The following is a 21,971-nucleotide window of genomic DNA, read 5'->3' as shown; positions in this document are numbered from 1 at the left end:
GGTCACTCTGTCAGAGCTACAGCATTCCTCTGTGGAGAGAGGAGAACCTTCCTGAAGACCAACCATCTCCGCAGCAATCCACCAATCAGGCCTGTATGGTAGAGTGGCCAGACGGAAGCCACTCCTTAGTAAAAAGCACATGGCAGCCCATCTAGAGTTTGCCAAATTGCACCTGAAGGACTCTCAGACCATGAGAAACAAAAATTAAAGAACTCTTTGGTGTGATTGCCAGGTGTTATGTTTGGAGGAATCCAGGCACCACTCATCACCAGGCCAGTACCAAACCTACAGTGAAGCATGGTGGTGGCAGCATCATGCTGTGGGGATGTTTTTCAGTGGCAGGAACTGGGAGACTAGTCAGGATAGAGTGAAAGGTGAGTGCAGCAATGTACAGAGACATCCTGGATGAAAACCTGCTCAAGAGCGCTCTTGACCTCAGACTGGGGCGATGGTTCATCTTTCAGCAGGACAACGACCCTAAGCACACTGCCAAGATATCAAAGGAGTGGCTTCAGGACAACTCTGTGAAAGTCCTTGAGTGGCCCAGCCAGAGCCCAGACTTGAATCCAATTGAACATCTCTGGGGAGATCTGTAAATGGCTGTGTACTGACGCTTCCCATTCAACCTGATGGAGCTTCAGAGGTGCTGCAAAGAGGAATGAGTGAAACTGCCCAAAGATAGGTGTGCCAAGCTTGTGGCATCATATTCAAAAAGACTTGAGGCTGTAATTGCTGCCAAAGGTGCATCAACAAAGTATTGAGCAAAGGTTGTGAATACTTATGTACATGTGATTTCTTAGTTTTTTTTTTTATTAAATTATCAAAAATCTCAAAAAAACATTTAACACATTGTCATTATGGGGTATTGTGTGTAAAATTTTGAGGACAAAAATTAATTTATTCCATTTTGGAATAAGGCTGTAACATAACAAAATGTGGAAAAAGTTAAGCGTATTGAATACTTTCCGGATGCACTGTATGTCTAAATGATGTACATTATTTTAGATATTGCAATCTGTTTTTCTACATTGAAGTATAGGGAAGATGAAACCTCATTCAGACTCTGTAGCACAGACCAAGCAATGTAACAACTACCTAAATCTAAAAAGAAAAACTCACAATAACTAAAAATAGAAGGAACAGTAGCAACAGCTAAAACTGTAGCCATTAGTGCTACAGAGAATGTGACAAGTTTAAATGTTAGCCTTACAACCATATAGCAAAAGAAACATTTAGTTCAGATCAAGCTAATGACAATTTTTATGGAAATATTTTTTTTTAATGTGGGCAGAGAACTCCCCACTACTGCAAAGTTTCACCAGAGTGGCGTTTTGAAAAAATAAAAAAAAATGTATCTCCATGTTAAGCCGCTCTAAAAGCACTACTTTTATCAGATTGCTGTCGTTCACCACTCAACTGGGAGAGGGAACAGTGTGACAGCCATATGAGTGGAACGCTGTTTCAGTCAGGGGGCTGGAACACAGTTCCAGGCGGGAGAATGGAACACTGTGCTAGCCAAGATATGGAATCCTGTGCTAACCAGGGGAGAGGAACACATTGAGAATTGGCAGAATGGTGCATAGCGAGAGCCATAACAAGAAATTGTGGCCATTGGGAAAGTGGAACAGAGTGTACAGCAGTGAAACTCATGAAAGTGGAACGCTGCAACACCCGGGAACATGGAAAGCTGTGACACCCGAAGAGTGGAATGTTGTATAGCTAGTAGAGAGGGATGCTGTCACAGCCAAAAGAGTGGAAAGCTCGACAACGAAGGAAGTAGAATGATTTGACAGCCAAGAGAGAAGAGCACTGTGACAACCAGAAATGTACACTATGCCAACTGGGAGAGAGGAACGATGAAACAGCTAGGAGATTGGAATGCTGTGTCATCCAGGAGAGTGGAACTTTGCTGAACTAGGAGAGTGGAACGCTGTGATAGCCAAGGGAGTAGAATGATGTGTTAGCCGGGAGAGTTGAGCACAGTGGCAACCAGAAGAAATTAACTCTATACCAACTGGGAAAGTGAAACTCAGTGCCAGTCAGGGGAGTGAAAAGCTGTGCTAGCCAGGGGAGTGGAAAGCTGTGTACGCATTCATGCTGTGACTCCTAGGAAAGTGGAATGCTGTGAAGCCCAGGAGAGTGGAGTGCTGTGAAAGCCAAGGGAATAGAATGATGTGACAGCAGGGATAGTGGAACGATGTAACAGCCAGGCAAGTGAATGAACGTGACTGCCAGGGGAGTGAAATGCTGTGATATTCAGGGAAGTGGAATGCTGTGCCAGCTGGGGGAGTGTGACACTTTGCCATCAGAACAGGGTAACATTGTGCCAGCAGTCAGTATCTGCAGTAAAAACTGCAAGATAATTTTCAGAGAGAGAGAGAGAGAATATGGGCAAAAAAAAGCAAGTAACTGTGGGCAGGATGTAATAGAGATCGAGTCTGCCGGAGGTGCGGGATGCAGACTGATCTCGATCGTTTTTTTAAAGTTGCAGTCATTTACAGGGCAAAGCCAGTTCGGCCAGTTCGGCTTTGCCTTGTAAATGGCTGCAACTTTAAAAAAACGATCGAGATCAGTCTGCATCCCGCACCTCCGGCAGACTCGATCTCTATTACATCCCGCCCCTGTGCATCTGAACAAACCATGTTTCAATGCAAGGGGTGAAAATACATAAAAATGTTTTGCATGCAGGGTACATACTGGCTGCTTTTGCATGTAGCCTGCAAATACTGGACAGCTTTATTATTACACTGCAATTTAGATTTCAATTTGGACACTCCCCTATCAATTCAAAATCTATCTGCACATTATAAATCTGCCTCACCTGCAGTGCAACATGGTTTTGCCAAGGTGTACAGTTACTTGCCCTTTTATGCTTAACTCCCAACTCAGAAACAGGCCCCATGTCTTCTGATTGGAGGAGTGTGGTTAAGACAGTTCAAAAAGCAGCTAAGCTTATTAAACACTCCGTTTGAATTGTTCAGTTCACAAGTACCAGCAACTTTATACTATCCTGGCTGCCCACAGTAAGGTATCCAGAGTTGTCCTAAGTTAGATGGGCCTAAAGTCAGATCTAGCGAGAAACCTCACCGGTAATACCTGTTGCATCAACAACGTCACATTGTAAAAATTGTAGAGACACAATGAAATACCATTTTTTCAAGCACCCCGAAGGATCGGGTCTGGCAAAACTTGTGTCCATTCTGAACAGAGAAAGTTGCCCCAAGCAGCAGCTAAATCTTACCTGTTATGTCATCAGGAGATGCGAAATGGCCGTGAGAAGGGCTGAAATTCAGGTCGTCAGAGCAGCCACTGGTTACAGACAGGCTCTGTGATATCACTAGATCTAGCATTTCCTTGCACCTGAAAGGGAAAGAACACAGGATAATTTATTCCACTGTGCATGCCTAGTGATAATTCCCTGTGCCATATAAATATTAAAGCACATCACCTAAATCTCATTCTCTATTTAAATTTCATAAAATAACATTTGCTAAAATGATTCCACCTAAGAGAACACTGGATGTAAATGAAGAACTCACTCCTTGGGGAGTGTACACGTTCTATTGCTGTTTTGTCTGGCTTTTGTGATTTGCCATCAGAAATGACAATATGGTCTCCAGCGAATATGAATACACTCCAGCATGTGTTTAATCCAGGGAGTAATTAGACAACCCACACTCTATTATTCAAATCAAGTGTGACATTACAGTCTGAGACTGCTTTAATACAAAATAAATTAGAAAAAAAAAGTTATGATTACTTTTGGAATAGATTTTTTTAGGATTTTCTTGTCTGAAAAGTTTAGAGAAAAACATTCAGCAGGTCTGTCCCTGTGAACTACAACTCCCAGCGTACTGTGATGTATGCAATCTATGGGCCTGATTCAGAGCCGGACGCTATTTGCGCTCGCTCGTTCAGAAAAAAGGGGTGGCTATTCAAATGAACCGTTCGCTCTTTGCGATCTGTTCACGCCTCTAGGTCTGAACGAGCGTACAAAACATGCGGTCGTTTTTTTGAAAACTACGCCCCCTGGCCGCTCGCATCCTACGTCATGTCCGCTATTTATTAGATTAATCGAGTATATCGACCAGCGTATGAACTGCTCGCTATTTTTGTGGTTGGTTTTTCCTACCGCAAACTTGCGAGCAGTTCTGACTATAAAATAACCCAGTGACGTGGTCAATGATGCTGCTGTATTAATTATGCACACCCATAAAACGCCCGTTTTGACCTTTAAGCACGCCTGCGTTCTGATCTCCACTCCCCGTTTTCAAGCACCTTCCCCTGTTACCACCCACATACGCCTCCTCCTGTCACTCAAAATAACAGGCATTCGCTATTTAGCGAACAAACGATTTTCGGCCGCACTGACTGGTTCGCGCATGCGTATTACGATCTGTACGCATGCACAGTTGTGTAAACATCGCTCGGAATGAAGGAGCGGCCGCTTACGAGCGGCTCTGAATCAGGCCCTATATCAGACACTGTAGACCAGTGAACACACACAAACACTAATTAGAGATGGCTACTGAAATAATCATTTAGTATTTTTTTTTTCTGTAGCACTAACAGTAAATAAACATCTAAACAGTATTGGGCTTAATAAGTGTAATTGTGACATAATATAATACAAATGAGAAACACAATACCACATTCTCCTTGCTCCACGAAAGCCAGACGTTTTAATAGATAACATGAAAAATCTGCACCTAATTACCATGTAAACGGAACAGAACAAGGACAAACATAAGAGCCGGGCTGCAGACAGGACCATGGTGGCACATACAGAGAACAGATTCTCTACCATTTGCTAGGCCTGTCGTCGCTCACATCCCCCTGAGGCATCAGCGTTTAGGAGAAGCATGACTGCTTTAAAAGCCCAGTTTCAGAGCAGTGTCAGGGAGCGGAACCCAAGAGATGACAGCTGGAGGTGGAGGGAGGGGGCACTGGGAACACTTCAAAGGCTCCCTATACAGCAAATGGATCAAAAGCATATGGATTCTCAAGTTAGTGGCTCCACAGACAGTGCAGAGCACGACGGCCTACTGACTCTGCTGAGGGCATCTCACTCTTGGCTGTTACAATCTGTCTGGGAAGCACTAGTACCTGCTTATAGACAGATTTCATGTGGAGTACCCCTCTCAAATAAAACATCTCATAAACAACTCAACAATATATGCGTCACCTGTTTGCACAGTATCCTACAGGACAGTGCTAAATGACGTGTGGGTGCAATTGGGCAAATTAAGTCAACAACTGAGATTAGTATCTTATGGTAACCACATGTTGCACATTGTTTATTACTACAAGCACTTCTGAGATATGTTTTGGTGCATTTTATATGCATTTGCTTTTACAACTTCTATGAAATGTGCAATAAACATTTCTAGAAATGTGCACACAATTTATCCTTTTATGTATATACAGTATATGTGGAATGTTTATTGTGCAGGTTAGAGACAGCCCCCCCAGTAAAATAAGCCACTTCAGTGAGCCAGTGCAGTCCTGCACAGGCTTCACTGTGACTGGAGGTGGCTTCCCATTGGAGGCGCCACCTGCCAGTCACACTGAAGACAGACAGCCCCAGGGGGAGGTGTCATCCTGCCAGTCCAGGCTGCGATCAGCAGAGTGCGGCTTCCAGTGGAAGCCGCTGCCCTGCCTTTCGGGCAGCCCTACAAGGCTACTCGGGGCTGCAACCAATGCAGCCCTGAGAAGCTGGTGTTATGCGCATGTGCTGCGCCACCGCCGCATATGCGCATGCACCGGACCCGGTGCCTGCCAGATTCATTGAGCAGGCGCTGGGGCCCAGACAGGCAGTAGCGGAAGCACCCCTCAGGTAAGTGGGCAGGGGCCGCTGCTGTATATACTATATATATATATATATATATATATATATATATATATATATATATATATATATATATATAGGAATGTACCACACGTTGATAATGTGCAGTCACAAGGGCACTCACCAGATTTATGAAAAAAAAAACAGTTTAATTTATTTTTCATCTGTGCTTAAACAGGCAAATCCAGGTTGCATGTAACAAAGAGCCAACATTTTGGTCTAAGGATAGACCATTTTCAAGGCTTGCAATCCATCATCAATAAAGAATCCACAAAGCAGCTAACAACTGTACTTCGCACACAACCCTCAACGGGTATATATTATTTATTTATTAACAGTTTCTTACATAGCGCAGCATATTCTGTTGCGCTTTACAATTGGAGTTATATATACCAGTGATCCCTAAACTCTGTGCTTCGTCACCACACACTCACTCGCAGGGATGGCACGGGCAGGAGATCTGAAATCAAAGTATTTGGGCTGGCATTTTTGTAGGTGACCATTTACACAGGTTCCACTCATTACAGCCCTTCTGGAACTATGTATAGTGACACATATCTGGCGAATAGAATCGCCGCTGCAGGTTACATCCTCTGCTATCGGCAGCGGTAACCCCTTGATAGATAGGGCAAAGTCATATTTTGACAAAAATGTGTCCTCCACCGCTGTTAAGCAAACGTGGACAGAAGAGGAGACTCAGGAGAGTGTACTCTCTCCCACCCTCCTGTCTGCTTTATGGGATACAAAGCGTGCTCCTGCATTAACCATAATTGCTGCAGCAACTGTAAAACTGTGCAGCCCCTTAACAGAGTGCTGCTGCGCTGCACCCACCCGCTACGTGGCACTCAAGGCGTCATAACTAAGTGCTCCAATGGGAAGGAAGGTGAGATCACCTTCTCCGACCCACTAGCCTGCTGCACGGAGCATCCTAGAGAGGCAGCAGAACAGATCCCACGGCACTGTGGGAGAAGACATAATGTCTCTCCTCACACAGTGCAGAGGATGGGAGCCAGAGCAAGCCCAGGGCATCCCGCCCTGTGCGATGGCACCGGTCACAACACCCTCCTTATAGACCTGATGCTGGCTACACACTTACCCTACCCAGTGGCGGACTGGATGTCACGCCAACCAAGCAGTCGATTTGGTAAGCTATGTAGACTTAATTGGCCGCTCGATATGTCTGGCCAGGCGTCACAACTAGGCAGGCATTTAAATTTGGCCACCCAGTTGTGATATCAGTGTCGAGGTCCTGCAGCCAGTGTATGAGCGGTTCCTCCGTACACACAGCCAGGCGCACCATATATATATTGGCATCGGCTGTGCTTCAGGGCCGACCTGATGTCTGTAAAGAACGTCGTTCACAGACATATCGGGTGTACACCGGCCAATGCACTAGCGATATATTGTTATTAAGAAGTGTGTACCCAGCTTAAGTGCATTATAAGGGGCATGTGGGAGGGGAAGTATGGACATTATAAGAGGCACATGAAGAAGTCTGGGCATGTGGGTTGAGTTGTACGCAAACTTTGGTGTTTTGGGGGCAGGTTATGGGGCAGCGCTACCTGCATTGCCAGAAAACAGGGAGATCTGCCCCGTTTTCTTAGAGTGCCGAGGCCAGTGACTGCCAATGCAGATTTACTGGCCTTGCAAGTGGGAAAGAGGTGGCCATTCTGAGTAAGTAGGCTTACCCAAATGACCGATGCTGCAAACATCACTACCATCGGACACAGACATCGGATTTGAGTTGCTGCCAGGAGGCGTCGTTTTCCTTCAGACGCCTTCAGCTGCATTAGCAATAACATATATGCACACAGTTGGACGCAGCTATACAGCTATTCTATACAACTCTATATTAGGCACATTAAGAACTACAGCAGGTAACCCAGCAGACAGAAAATACCTTATAGATACACAAAACTGATACAACAAAATGTTATTCTTGCAACACAGATATTTAAATCAGAAAAAAGAGAACTAATCCGGGAATACCTGGGGGGAGAGGTAGATGGGTCCCAAACATAACATTTCTGTGTTACATTATCCCATTGTTTACAGGACCCTGTCAGTTCCTAGTCTACTATCAGTTGTGTGCTAAGCAAGGGTTAAGAGTTTTGTAAGTGTTCTCCCCTCTTGCCACACATAAGGAACATATTCCAATAAGTTTTTGGAATAATTCTAGAAACAAGCAATTTGGGTTTGTTCCAAACAATGTATAGACAGAGCTGAAATCAGGAAACGGTTGGAGACGCTGCCTTCCTGGATTATTTCAATGACTTCTGAGCCTTACCTCGGCTGTAGGAGAGCTGTCTGAGCCGCATGGACTGATAACTACACTACAGCTTTGCTCCTATTGGAGATCCCAGGCCACAGTCCCAGCAGGTTTAGGTTTTTCAGTCATGAAGAGAAATAAATAGCCTGCACTCTCTCCTATTATACATACTTCTTAGCTTGTGAAGAAAAACTAGTTTGATTGACTGGAAAATGGGTCAGGCTCAAAACATACAATGAGATTTAAACCAGTAAAATAAATGAAGCTGTTTCTAATATACAGAAACATCTGGCACAATGCACAAATCTTGCGGAGTATTTATTTTAAAACAATACAGTAAGAATGTGATGCGGCCTGTCATGTGCCTGAGTTAAATTAGGAGTATAGACACATCATACTGAGGGCAGGATGTATCAGTTTTCACATGATCTGTGATCGCATTTATGTAGGTACACTTACCTGCAGGGACAACTCTTCCCATAACAGCTGTCCTTGCGAAGAGGCCTGCACACACACAATCGTTGGGAGTTGGATTCTTCAGATCCCTTTCCGGTGGCTTCTTGGGAAAAGAACACATAGGCTTCTATAGAAAATGTCATCTATAGACAAAGCAATCTATAGGATTCTATAGACAACACCCACTATAGGCTTCTGTAGACAATGCCATCTATAGGCTTCTATAGACAATTCAATCTATAGGATTCTATAGACAACGCCAACTATAAACTTCTATAGACAATGCCATCTATAGATGGCGTTACCTATCAGCCAGAAACTCAGGTAGGTTTCACTTTACGGAGCTTGCTGCATATTGGCACAAGGTAGCCCCATGGAAACTGCTGTGCCGTGGGTCCGTAGCGGATATCTGTGATGTCTGCTGCAGACCATTTTTAATATATATTGGCAGGGCTGAACTGGCCATCTAGCAGATCTGGCAAAAGCCGAAAGGGTAGACGACCAGATGGGCCGGTCCAGCTGTTGAGAGGCCTGGCTGAGCAGATGCGCTTCCCAGTGCTCTGCTCAGTGTGCATGGTTTCTTCTGGGTCTCCCTGATGAAAATTCTATCAATGAATTGAAACAATGGAGAAGCTATTACCGCTGTGTAATTTATTTATTATCTAATTGATACGACAAGACCCATGAGTGCCGCCTCTTTTGCAGCTTCTTTCTGAGATGACTGACACTATTATAGATGAAGTACACTTTATGGCTACTCAAAGCATAAGTTAATAATCAGCCCTATTTAATGTATTGCAGAAGAGCTGGTTTTCTATCGCTTATGATAGAAAATCACCTATAGCCATAATCTATCAATTATACCTAGCTCAGCGTAACTGGCCCTAAAGTTAAACTTACTACTTCGGAAACAAAAGTCAGAGGGTATGTGCATGCGTGATCCAGCATACCGACTCATACATGTTCATTGAAAGCCCAGGCTTTTACCAAACCAATGTAATCCTTGTTAAATAGACTTTCCTTTGATTTGTTTAGGGAAGCTTCTGCTGGTAAAATCTGTCGTATAGCATTGCTGGTGCGGGCTACATCCTCTGTTATCGTCAGCGGTAACCCCTAGGGCAAAGTCATATTTTGATAAAAATGGGTCCTATCTTTGGCAAAAACACCCTTTTTCATCAGCAAAAGGGAATTTTTTACTTTACTGAATAGAACTGCAACTCACACCATTAATTCTGATAACCAGCCATGGAAACGGAATCAGTATGATTTACCAGTGGACGGGATGCCGGCGGTCAGAAGACCGACAGCGGCATACTGATGTTGAAGATCCCGACAGGGGCCGATAAGTAGCCTAAACCTTCCCCTATCCCCCCCTAACCCTCCCCTTGTTGTGCCTAACCCTAACCTCCCCCCCCGATGGTGCCTAACTCTAACCTCCCCCACGGTGGTGCTTAAACTTAATTCCTTAATTCCCCCTTCCCGCACCCTAAACCTAACCCTCCACCGCCCTGATGCTAACCTCCCTCCCCGTGCGGTGCCTGACCCTAACCTCCCTCCGGTGGTGCTTAACCCTAACCCCCCTCTCCGCAGCCTAATCCTAAGCCTCCCCGTTCGGTGCCTAACCCTAACCCACCCCGGCAGGTCCCTAGACCTAACACCCCCATCACCGGCCTAACCCTAATCGAAACCTGCATACTTATCTTCGGGATGCCGGCAGTCAGGATGCCAACGTCGGTATCTTAATCCCTTCGGGATTCCGACATCTGACGTCCAGCATCCCATCCACCAGCATCCTGACTGGATCCCATGGAAACATTCACTATTGCAAACTGCTATTAGCTCAATGAACAAAAAAGCCTGTCTACCATGATGCATTATACTGTTTGTCTAAATAGCTATGGCCTCCCAACAATAAGGTTTACTTGAAAGGATTGAACCCATTAATTCCACTCTAGAACATTTGTTTTGGATCTTTTGAGATAAAACATTAAGTGAATGGGGGCCATCATCAGCCATCACGTGCGACAACCAATACATTCTGTTTTTACCAATATCAGGAAGTCACCCTAGCCTCAGGGTAGAAAAACACATCAATCCGTTGGGAGCCATGTCCGTACATATTGTTTTGTTTACGCTAAATCTTCATTCTGCTAACTCAATTTGTCAGCCCCCACAGCCAAGTGAGGTTTAGAAAAATAGCCTTTTTTTTGGTCCCAATTCTGCTGAACCTAAAAATGTTTTGTAAGAACATCTCATTGGACTTCCGCCCCCATCTACAAGAGAGAGGAGAAAAAAAGTAAAGTGGAAAGAGAACAGATGTTTGAAACATACTTGTACCATCTAATTACATTATTGTTCTGGGATTTCATTAGTTGCTGTGTGATTGATCATTTTCTTTTATGAATGATTCTGTTTAGAGTCATAATTCAGAAAACAAGAACAGAACTTTGCAGCTTCCTATTTAATATCGCTGCATATTACGCCACCCTCTGATCTAGAGTCTGCATATTTGAAAACATGAAATAAATTATACAGATGGAGTGCATCATTTTTACATGCCACATGGCCACTGATCGGCTTCTATTAGTAGCTCTCAAAATTCTTTTGCATTATGAAATATCCACAAGCTCATTGGTGAAAGACAAGGATAAAAATGTCAACCATAAAATGTAAAATGTTTACAGATGGCACAATAAATATATAAGCCAAAGTACCAAACTGCTAATTCAAAAAGTGTATAAAGCACAGAGAGGAAATTATTTGACATGACATTTATTGCTCTAGATCTATTTAACACACGGAGATACACCTTCTTATGGGCGTATGATGGGAGTGTTATGAGTTTGTCACAGAAGTGGTTGTGCACACAGATATTTAATCTCTCACATTGGAGGCCGTACTCTGCACCTAGCATGAGGCTTATGCAAGCTTCGATGGTGCGACTGATAGTAGCGTTTGAAGACGCACCAAGTAGGATTTCAGTGTTCAAAGATGTACAAAGTAGATGTCTCAGTCCTTGCACATTTAGATGGTTGCTTGTACACCAGGGGAAGGCCTGATACTAGCATTAGCATATAGTCGCAAACACGACTACGGCAAAAGACGATAATAAGATATCGCAACAGAGTGTGACTCAGAATCAGCTCCAGTAATCTTTATTATCAGGAATAGTAAGAACCGCCTGGGAGGAGCCCCAAGCTTCTGCTGTAAGAGAGAGAGCACAAGGTGGACATCACTGTTATATTACATGCAAACATATCCTGTAGAAATGAAAAAAAAAAAGTTTTACTATATTTTCTTAACTAGAAAACTCAAAAGAAAAACACTGATGATATTGATCATTTAAAAAGGGCATTTATCTAAGTGAAGGTATGATACACATCAGTCCTGTCTGCGATAAACTTCTGTCTATCATTAGAGAGCAGAATATATACAAACTCTTTCTATCCTCCTCTGTAGCCTGCAACTTGTCTTACACCATAGGACTAATAAAATGATGAAGTCAATGAGGAATAGCCTAGTGAGAACCATCTGATATCACCAAGTTGTTTATAAGGAACTTCTGGCAGAAACCCTTATTCCCCACGCCACTGTGATAGGATTCGAGCATGTCTGATCCCTCAGTAGATAAAGAACTGTGAGGGCACCAGGAAAAAAGAGAGAAAATAAATATCATACTGGATATAACAATTAGAAGAGAAAGTGGATACATTCTAAGACAGCACAGTGGGTTGCATTGTTGCTTCACAACGCTAGGTTCATGGCTTTGTTTTTGACTAGAGCATGATCGGTTTGGAGTTTGTATGCTCTCCTCATCTTTGCGTGGGTTTCATCTGTGTTCTTCAGATTCCTAGTAAATGTCGACATGGTCACAATGTCGACAATGCATTTTATTTTTATAGCCCTAACCGCTAAACATAATGGTAATGTCAACATTTTCACTATGTCAACCATGTGACATGATGGTACCATCGTTGCTAAATATTTAGGAAATATTATACTGACAGAGGAGGTAAGAAATAATGTGAGTATGCTCCCAGGTTTCCAGATGAAAGGTCTCCCCCGCATCCCGATCCCATGCTAACTTGTGAGCTTCCTGAGGCCGTATGCCTCTCGTCAGTGTATTTTACATTGTTACCTTTCTGTAAATCTTACTATAATTAAGATTCTGTCTATGGCTGACGTGTTATTCCAGAACCTGTGTCTGCACTGTTCCCCACTGACCTGGGGGACAATTCTCTAATCCAGAGCAGGTGCAAGGTCATTGATTCCAACACCAAGTAACTTCTGCAACAATAAAACTAACCATATAATTTTAAGCAATTGCTGACAAGTGAACCTGGGAGCACTGTCTGATCTCCCATTATTAGTCTCACACTGATTTATTAATGTGTCACGGGAGCTATTCCAGATTCCAATAGCAAACAGAATCACCTGGGTCTGCTGCCTCAGATATACACATATATGTGCATCCAGAAGCCTCTGCACTGTCAGTGAGATTAGTACTGAGAACTCACGGAGGGTCAGGAGTGAGTCAACAACCATCCAGACATTATTATAAGCAGACAGAGGAGCATGGTATAATCCTATCATACGCGTGTCTACAGTGGGTTGGGGAGGCCCAGGGGCGCCGAGAGGGGGGGGGGGGAGCGGGTACAGTTTACCCGGGCTTCCTGAGGGGCCCGGTGGGGGCCCGGGTCTGGCGCCGCCCCCCCTCACTTCCTCCCTCCCTCCCTCCCTCTGCAGCAGCCACAGCAATCTCCTATGCTTGAAGGGGGGAGCGATCACACTGATCGCGCCCCCCACTGGCTTTGCGCCGGGCTGAGGGGCTCACAGCACCCCCTGCCCGGCGCGCAGCGCCGCTTCGTGGCGCTGCAAAACACTGTTTTTTTTCACGGGGGCGTGGCCACGCCTTCTGAAATTAGGCCACGCCCCCTCTTTACCAGGGCCCCGCGTGCCTCTCTACGCCCCTGGGGAGGCCTCCACCCAGAGCTTACTTCACACTGCTGCCGGCAAGAGAGTCTCTCTGTGGCTGATGCCATCTTTCCAGTGATATCTTCAGAAAGATGGTGCCGCTCGTTGAAAGCAAAGATTCTGGCCTTTGTGTCTTTTGTGCATTTGCCATCTTCCCGAATATCACTAGGGAGATGGCGCCATCATAGTAGTTATAACATTAATATTATTTGTTATGAGAATTCAGCAAGGTTACCAGAAGTCATCCTTTGATTTGGTTTAACTGCAACACCTACGCTATTTCTAGACAATCACACGATTTTCGACTCGACGTACGTTCAGTCTTGTGGAAATCGTGCATTTTTTCATCCGATGCGCGCTCCCGTGGGTCCTTCAATCGTATCTTCTGATCATATGTGCAGCACATGTTCCATTGTATCGTGTTCAGAAAGTGTCATTTTTTTTTTCATGCGATCCATCATGTGGCAATACAGTAATTTCAATGACTGTTTGTCCCTATTCACTAATTTATTTATTTATTTATTAACAGTTTCTTATATAGCGCAGCAAATTCCGTTGCGCTTTACAATTTGAATCAAGATTAACATTATACTGGGTTGTAAAAGACATACATACATACATAAGGGTAAGAGGGCCCTGCTCACAAGCTTACAATCTATAGGGAAATAGGTGTTGATACACAAGGAGAGGTGCTATTGCAAATTGGTCCAGCCCAATTACAGATATTCTTGGTGGTCTGTATAATCCAATCACACTGGAAAGTTGGCCTAGGGTTAGGAGGATGTTCAGTTGAAGAAAGAGAAGATGTGATAGGTGTTTACTATAAGAAGAGAGTTAGATAGGGAGCTATAAAAGGTTAGGTGGGCGGTCCTGGAATCTGATAAGCTTGTCTAAAGAGGTGAGTTTTCAGAGAACGCTTGAATGTTTGGAAACTAATGAGCGCGTGATGCACAGGATCGATCATATGACTGATCCTGTGCAAAAAAAACGTGCCGACGGAACTGCAGGGTAATCGGATGTAAAACGGATTGGAAGCTGATCGTGTAGGTGTATGGGCCCTATAACTTAACCAATTAAACCAAGATTTACTCCATCACAAATTTAGGCAGGGCATGCTGTGACTTATAGTTCCATAGTTGCTGGAGAGCCACAGGTTGCTTACTTCTGGCATAATTCATATGATGTACATGACATATGTACAGTATAGTTAATGATCTATACAAACTAAGGGGGTCATTCAGACCCACTCGCGAGTGGCAGTACGCTCGCAAGTGGGTCGATGTTCCTCACTGCGCATGCGCACGACGGAGGGAGCTCCGTCGTGCGCATGCGCGAGACCCGGGGAGCGACGGGCTTTCCATCGCTCCGGGTCTCGCACCAAAGGGGGCGTGCTGTCGATGTTGATTGACAGCACGCCCCCTTTGGTGGGCGTGCCGGGGGCGTGGCAGCCAGACGGAGGCGTTCCCATGGGAACGCCTACCGTCTGAAGCCGGCCCCACTGACATCACTAATGATGTCAGTGGGAGTGATTTTGGCTCTGATAGAGCCAAAATCACTCTAGGGCTTGTGGCAGGGAGACCCTACCGCAGGGTCTCCGTCGCAAGTCCGATGGTCGCGATGGTCAAGACCATCGCGACCATCTTTTTGGCCGCTCGCATATGCTGTGGGTGGTTACCCACAGCTATGCGAGCGGCCAGGAGGCCGCTCCATTTTCATGGAGGAGGGCCCTGATTCAGAGCGAGCGCTCTGGTCAGAGCGTCCGGCTCTGAATCAGGCCCTAAGGGAGGACCTCACAGTGATCTTCACTCTACCCAATAAAATACAATACAATATTTCTCATTTGGCCCATTTGTGTCACCACCTTAAACTTTTCTTCTTTTGAAAGCAAAAAAATGATTTCGTTCTCCCCCTCCTTTTTAATGAAGGAACATGTAAAGTAAACTGAGAAATCATATCAGATGTAAAAATTGGCTACAGTTTCTTCCATACAATAATGATTTTTACACTTATTATAAGTGCTGTTTTCTCCCTTACACCATTCAGTTTGGCTTTTAACACCCTCTATTGTGGAGCACTCAACATTACTCTTTCCTTGGCTTTCACTTTCAAAATACATATGGAGAGCAAATGTTCCCAAATGATGTGAAATTACAGCAGAATTTGGATAACAAATCATTAGTGCTGCAATCCCTGATACCTTTGTGGAAGGGGATTATCATCATCCATACTGCAGTGATTACAACAACATTGTCTTCCTGTTACAGGGGATTGTCTACAGTACAGAGAAAAGTATGTTTTATCCATACAAGCAGAGATTGCGTGTTATGCCAGGGAAGTAAGGCCTGTACATCATACGTCATGGACTGGAAACCAAAAAGGTTCCAATTGTACCGAGTAAAGCAAATCATAAATACTGCCAGATAAAGCATTCACGGTAATAAATATTATATATCTGGGAAGGGGGTTTAGATAATGTTCTTGGTATTCAGTGACAATTTCAGTCCGGAGAGTATTGTTCAGGCAGCTTTGCATATGTTCGCTTATCTGGAAAAGAAGGCCCATAAAAGAGGAAACAGATTCCCATCCCACCTTCAGAGACTAGTTACAATACAAAATAATACCCTGGCAACTAGCATTCTAGGAATAATATCAAATCTATACAAAAATGTATTTATGAATAAATAAAACCAGACAAATATTGGTCCTGATTATTTTTACCGCACTGCTCTACAACCTACAAGGTTTCAGAGAATGAGGAACTGATAATAAGACAGTTGCATGAATGGACACACACATATTTATATTTAGGAATATTAATATTACTTATTGAAATAAGTATTAACTCATCTACATATGGTGCACATTCATTGTGAATAAGATTACACTTTCCTTCTTTATTTCCCTGGTTATTAGACGTGCCACCCCCTCCCTGGGCACTGACTCCCCGGTCATAGTGCACAGATGAAGAATTGGAGGTCATTCATTACAGGAGGCAACAGCTGGGAGACGGACCTCCCAAAACTTCCTGCAATTAACAAGTGAAAGATTAGAGGAAGATACAGCACAAGGCCATCCCTGGGAAGGTGGGATTTTGGCTTTGTGGCTGCTCAGGTTTCTGGTTGATCAGTTCAAGGTAAGAAGAGGGATGAAACGCTCTTTTCTTTCCAATTTACCTTGTAAAGAACAAGGGACTCTTATTTTCTGACTACTGAATGAGAAGATTTGAAAAGAATTAGCAGAGGGAAGACTGCACTTAATTAAAAAAGAAAAAAGATTTATGAAGCTTTAAGTGTCCTGGGAAAGAAAAGTTATAGCAGGTGATGGACAGATATACGTATTGTTCAAATTAAACCCAAAAAACTGCAGCAACAGCCCATGGAAGCGCTTACCTTTATCACTGTGAAACACAGATTATCAGGGCTATACCAATGATGGGGGGTATCACTGAAAGCACCACAGATGATATATCATTGTCAAGGGTCTACATATACAGGCTATCAATTTTCTATATAATAAAACAAAAACATGATTATTTTTTTTTTTAGAGTCGACAGTACTTTCATTTAAACAGAACTGGCTACAGTTAGAGTAATGAGTAAATCCACCTACAACAGTGTTTCCCAAACCCAGTCCTCTTGGCCCTCTCACAGTCCATATATTAGGGATATCCCTGCTTCAGCATAGGTGGGTATATCAAACTGACTGAGGTAATGATTAATCCACCTGTGCTCATGCATGGATATCCTTAGTACCTGGACTGTGAGTGGGCCATGAGAACCGGGGTTGGGAAACTCTGATCTAGAAGGTGTAATTTTACACTTGGCAAAAAAAAAAATCAGGTTTTTGGGGAAGGATTTAAACAAGGCTTCAGAGTTGGAAAGGGGGTGCATCCTAGCTCAACTCTTAATAAGTGTTAAAATAAAGCTGGCCAGTAACTTTGTTCTACAACATTCAGATGTGGCCAGCTACATCCTATGCAGCAAATCGCGCCACTCATACTGCGATGCGTGCGCCCGTGAGTGGATACGCAGTGCGCCTCCATAGGATTGCATGGTGCGATCGCAGTGCGCACCTTAGTGTACAGTAGCGTATGCTGCTGCAGGTAATCGCATGGCACAAAACGTACGCACATTTGCAGCGTGATCAGCAACGATGTAGCAGAACACATCTGTTCAAGTGCAGTAGTACTTTCTCTGCATGCAAATATAAATTGTGTTTGTGCCCCTTTTATTGCAACACGTTTTGTTACTCTGCCCAGGTGCAAATATGCAAGGTATGTAAAACTAACATAGTAGCAAGGAGAGTTGCATTCACAAACTGCTGATCACTTCTATTACTCAGCAATGTAAAACACTTAAGGGAGGTGTAGTTTAAATATAGCTGTGAATGTGAAACCAAGCCCATGTTAGAATGGCAGCAATTCCGCATGACAAGTGCTGTTGCCCAACATACCAGCAGGAGATTCCAGGGTGAAGTGGGTTTAACCTCTGGTATAATTGTACATGGCGAGTCATTCTAAGAACAGTAGAACTCAGGAGGTTACAGAGATACCTTTTGTTGGTTAAACCTCCAGCTGCTGAAATACTAAAATGGTATCCATTATAACTGTTGTACACATAAATTTAAATCAGATATGTCTATTTAGCTTAATTGCGGTACGAGCTGAGGCAGAACTGGACAAACACCTCTGGGGAATGTATCGGAGTAGTCAACAGGTGGAGTAGTTGCCCACAGAAACCAATCAGGTTAATTGTAGCATTTATCAAGTACATTCTATAAAATGATAGGTAGAAGCTGATTGGTTGCTATGGGCAATTTCTCCACTTGTCCACTTCTCACACTGCTTGATACATCTCCCCTACTGACACTAACACAGGAGAGATTTGCAATTTGATCATATAGGATTGAGGTAGCTCCGAAACAATCATTAGGTTGAGTTGCAATGTTGCATCAATTTAGATGAAAACTAACCAATTGTTTGTTGACATAACTCAGAGCTTAAACACTTTGGGGTTGATGTATGGGGCAGTGAAAAGAGTAGAGAAGTGGAACAGTGGAGAAGTGGGCACCTTCCCTACTGGTCCACTTCTCCAGCCTTTTCACTGATTCATACTTCTTTGTGTTGCTCCCAAGTGTCTCTTCCAGGTTTAGATATAGTATTAAGTAGAGCAGGTCTATGACTAGGACTGAGAAGGTTTATGAAGCAGCTTATTCCCTGCACCAGTGTCGGACTGGGGCATGAAGGGCCCATCAGGGGAATGCAGTAACAGGGGTCCATACTTAGAGGTGTGGTCAGCCTCCACAGAGACTTGGCTAACCATTAGAGAGTGCGTGGACTGGGCCCCTTAAAAATCTATATATAATAAATACTGCTAGTGCATGATAATATACCAGATTAATAACAGCAATGTATTATAGAAAATACACTATAGACCTGTGCAGTATAATGTAACATATGTATAATGTATAGTTCAAGTGCACAGTCTTGAACCTGATCCTTAGAGGAGGGGATGGGCCATCAATCAGTGGGGCCCACTGAAGGTTTCCCCTGTACCCCTGTGGGCCAGTACGACCCTGCCCTGCACCAAACATCAACCTTTTTATTTTTTATCTACAAACAAAAAAAGAACAACACAGGAACAGTCTGTCGACTGAAGTAAGTTAATGAGAGATGACAGAACTGATGAAGCTATAGAATGTTCTGTGTAATGGGACCACTAATAGAAATAATCGGGCTAAGGGTTTGTGCCTACAATTATTGTCATTTGGACCTGGTATCCCCTCTAGAGAGCAGAACACACATAGGAGTGTGTTGCAAAAGAACAAAAGTAACTTTTCTTTATTTTTATGGAAGCGTTTTTTGGAGTTTTTTTTCAGTTGCGAGCACCTGTTTATACACATGAAACCACCACTGGAGATGATCATTAGTATTGCTTGTTTGCAAATCTACACTCATGAAGATTTTTATCTTTCAAAAGCTTTGAGGATATGCCAGTAAACTTTAGTACATCTCCTAAATTTGGACATAGACACATAGACCAAAAGGGTATTGAATATTAGTTGTGCAAAAGGAACAATTTTCACCAATTATTTTGAATATGAATTGGCATTTCTTGACTATAGTCTTATGCCTAATCTCCTAATCTCTTGGAATGTTCAGGAGACTCGCAGATGTCTGAGTACGTGGAGATCAGCCTCTTAGATCCTGACCACTTCCCCTGTGAAGTGGGCAGTCCGAGGACTTGATGACACAATCCAAGTCATTGTAGCCCTGCCCTCTACTGCACAACAGCAAAACGTGAAATTGTACTGCGGGGGACGGGCCCATGGTGCACTGAGTCCCACTACAGCTCTCAAATGGACTCCCCCTGCGCATTCCCTTGGGGGGATTATTGAAGAGATGTCAAGCATCCTACAGTATATATTCATTAAATAGTGCCCAGTTAGTTCATGTAAACCTACAGTGTTTAGGACTCCCAAAACGTAGTGTTATAGAAATGAGTATGCTGGACGGAACAGTCATTTTTACCATTTCTGATGTGACTAAGGGCTCCATTTACTACAATCTGCATTTGTAATGCAGATTGTAGTGTGATATTATCGACTGAATTCACATTGCGAATTCAAGCAATATCACAGGGATTTACTACAAATCCTGTGCAGGGACAGAGCTTGTGAGAAAGCTCTGTCCCTGCGAATCCCCTCCGCACTCTAGTCACGATATTTTCTCCCCCAAAAATACCGTGACTAGTGCCCCGCGCATGCGCCGACCGGCCACCGCTGCTACCCCCCCCGGCGCTAAGCCCCGCCTTGACACTAAGCCCCGCCCCCCGCCTTACCTGCAGTCATCGGTGCTCCGGTGATGTTTTCCATGCCTCCGATCAGCTGATATCCCATACTGATGACCGGGCCGCAGCGCGGCTTGGGAGACCAGCTGACAATAGGGGAGTCATCACCGGAGCCCCGACCACCGGTCCCTGGAGTCAGGTAAGTGACATTTTTTTTTGACTATTTTTTTGTCCTGTATCAGCTTCCGGTCTGTTTAGACCACACAGCTGATCACTGGGACTGGCTCTGGGCTCTGCTCTGCCTTTTAGAGCAGAGTAGGAGTCCAGTAACTGGGGGAGACCCTGGATAACGCCACCTCCAGGTGGCGTTATTATCACAGGCCTTTCCCCGGTATTTTTATACAATTTATTTTTAGTAACTTTGGTCGAATCACATTTCCCATTACAATTATGGGAAATGCGATCTGCTTACTAAAAATAAGTGATACTTAGGGGTTGGAGTAGAATTTTACGAATTCTACTCCAATTGCCCTGTAATAACTATAGGTGATACTAAAATAATGTGAAAAGGGTGTGAAAACACCCTTTTTCACTTTATTTTAGTAAAAATAATGTTAATAAATAGAGCCCATAACATGACAAATTACTACTCTTTCTCATCATCATAGTTTATTTGTATGGTCTCATAGATTCTAGAGTGACTGACACAGTGGTACAGATATGACATACTGTACATGAATAGCTAACATAGGCCCTCATTCAGAGCCGTACGCTCTGAGCAGAGCGCACGCCCTGAATGAGGGCAGCCCTCCATAAAAATGGAGCGTCCTCCTGGACGCTCGTATAGCTGTGGGTCAGCACCGACAGCCTATACGAGCCTATACGAGTCGTGACCATCGCGACCATCGAAACTGCGAGCCGGAGCCTGCGGTTGAAGTTTTCAACCGCAAGCCCCGGAGTGATTTTGGCTCTATCAGAGCCAAAATCACTCCCACTGACATCACTAGTGATGTCAGTGGGCCGGCTTCTGACGGGAGGCGTTCCCGTGGGAACGCCCCCGTCGGGGAGGCACGCCCCCGGCACGCCCACCAAAGGGGGCGTGCTGTCAATCAACATCGACAGCACGCCCCCTTTGATCAGACACAACGAGCGAAGGACTTTCCTTCGCTCGTCGCGTCTGGCGCATGCGCACGACGGAGCTCCCTCCGTCGTGCGCATGCTCAGTGCAGAACATCGACCCACTTGCGAGTGGACAGCCGCTCGCGAGTGGGTCTGAATCAGGGCCATAGCCTCTTATCTTTGTTGGTATCTGAGATGCTTTTCTACCACCTTACCCATATGTTCTTATATCACTTTCTTTTTTCTGTGCCCAAATTTATTATTGAAAACTCAATAAATATGAATCATTAAAAAAATAAATAGTTAATACAATAACATCTACATGGGTACAGAGCAGAAGAGAATGGATGTAATTAATAAACTGAATAGCAAACAGAAACACTTCAGCAGGGAATTGGTATGAAATACCGTCGGCCGCACGGCCGGCGGTTCGATTTCCGTCAGCGGCAGCCCGACAGAAGCAGAGTCCGACGCAGCGGAAGCCCGACAGCGCTGGAAATCCCGATCGTGGATAGGT

General features: G+C 44.2%; 1 protein-coding gene across 2 annotated transcripts in view; it reads right to left on the bottom strand.

Annotated features, from left to right (window-relative positions):
* Positions 1-21,971, bottom strand: part of EYA2 (EYA transcriptional coactivator and phosphatase 2) — a 190,811-nt gene that overhangs the window by 134,876 nt on the left and 33,964 nt on the right. For both annotated transcript variants that reach the window (XM_088472145.1, XM_088472146.1), the window contains exon 2: positions 3,242-3,360. In XM_088472145.1, coding sequence (XP_088328271.1) covers positions 3,242-3,350 — 109 coding nt within the window. In that variant the 5' untranslated portion in view covers positions 3,351-3,360. The remainder of the gene's footprint in view (positions 1-3,241; positions 3,361-21,971) is intronic.

Source organism: Taudactylus pleione, unplaced genomic scaffold, assembly GCF_031769625.1.
Source record: "Taudactylus pleione unplaced genomic scaffold, aTauple2 ptg000121l, whole genome shotgun sequence".
NCBI lineage: Eukaryota > Metazoa > Chordata > Amphibia > Anura > Myobatrachidae > Taudactylus > Taudactylus pleione.
This window is presented reverse-complemented; position numbering and strand designations above follow the sequence as displayed.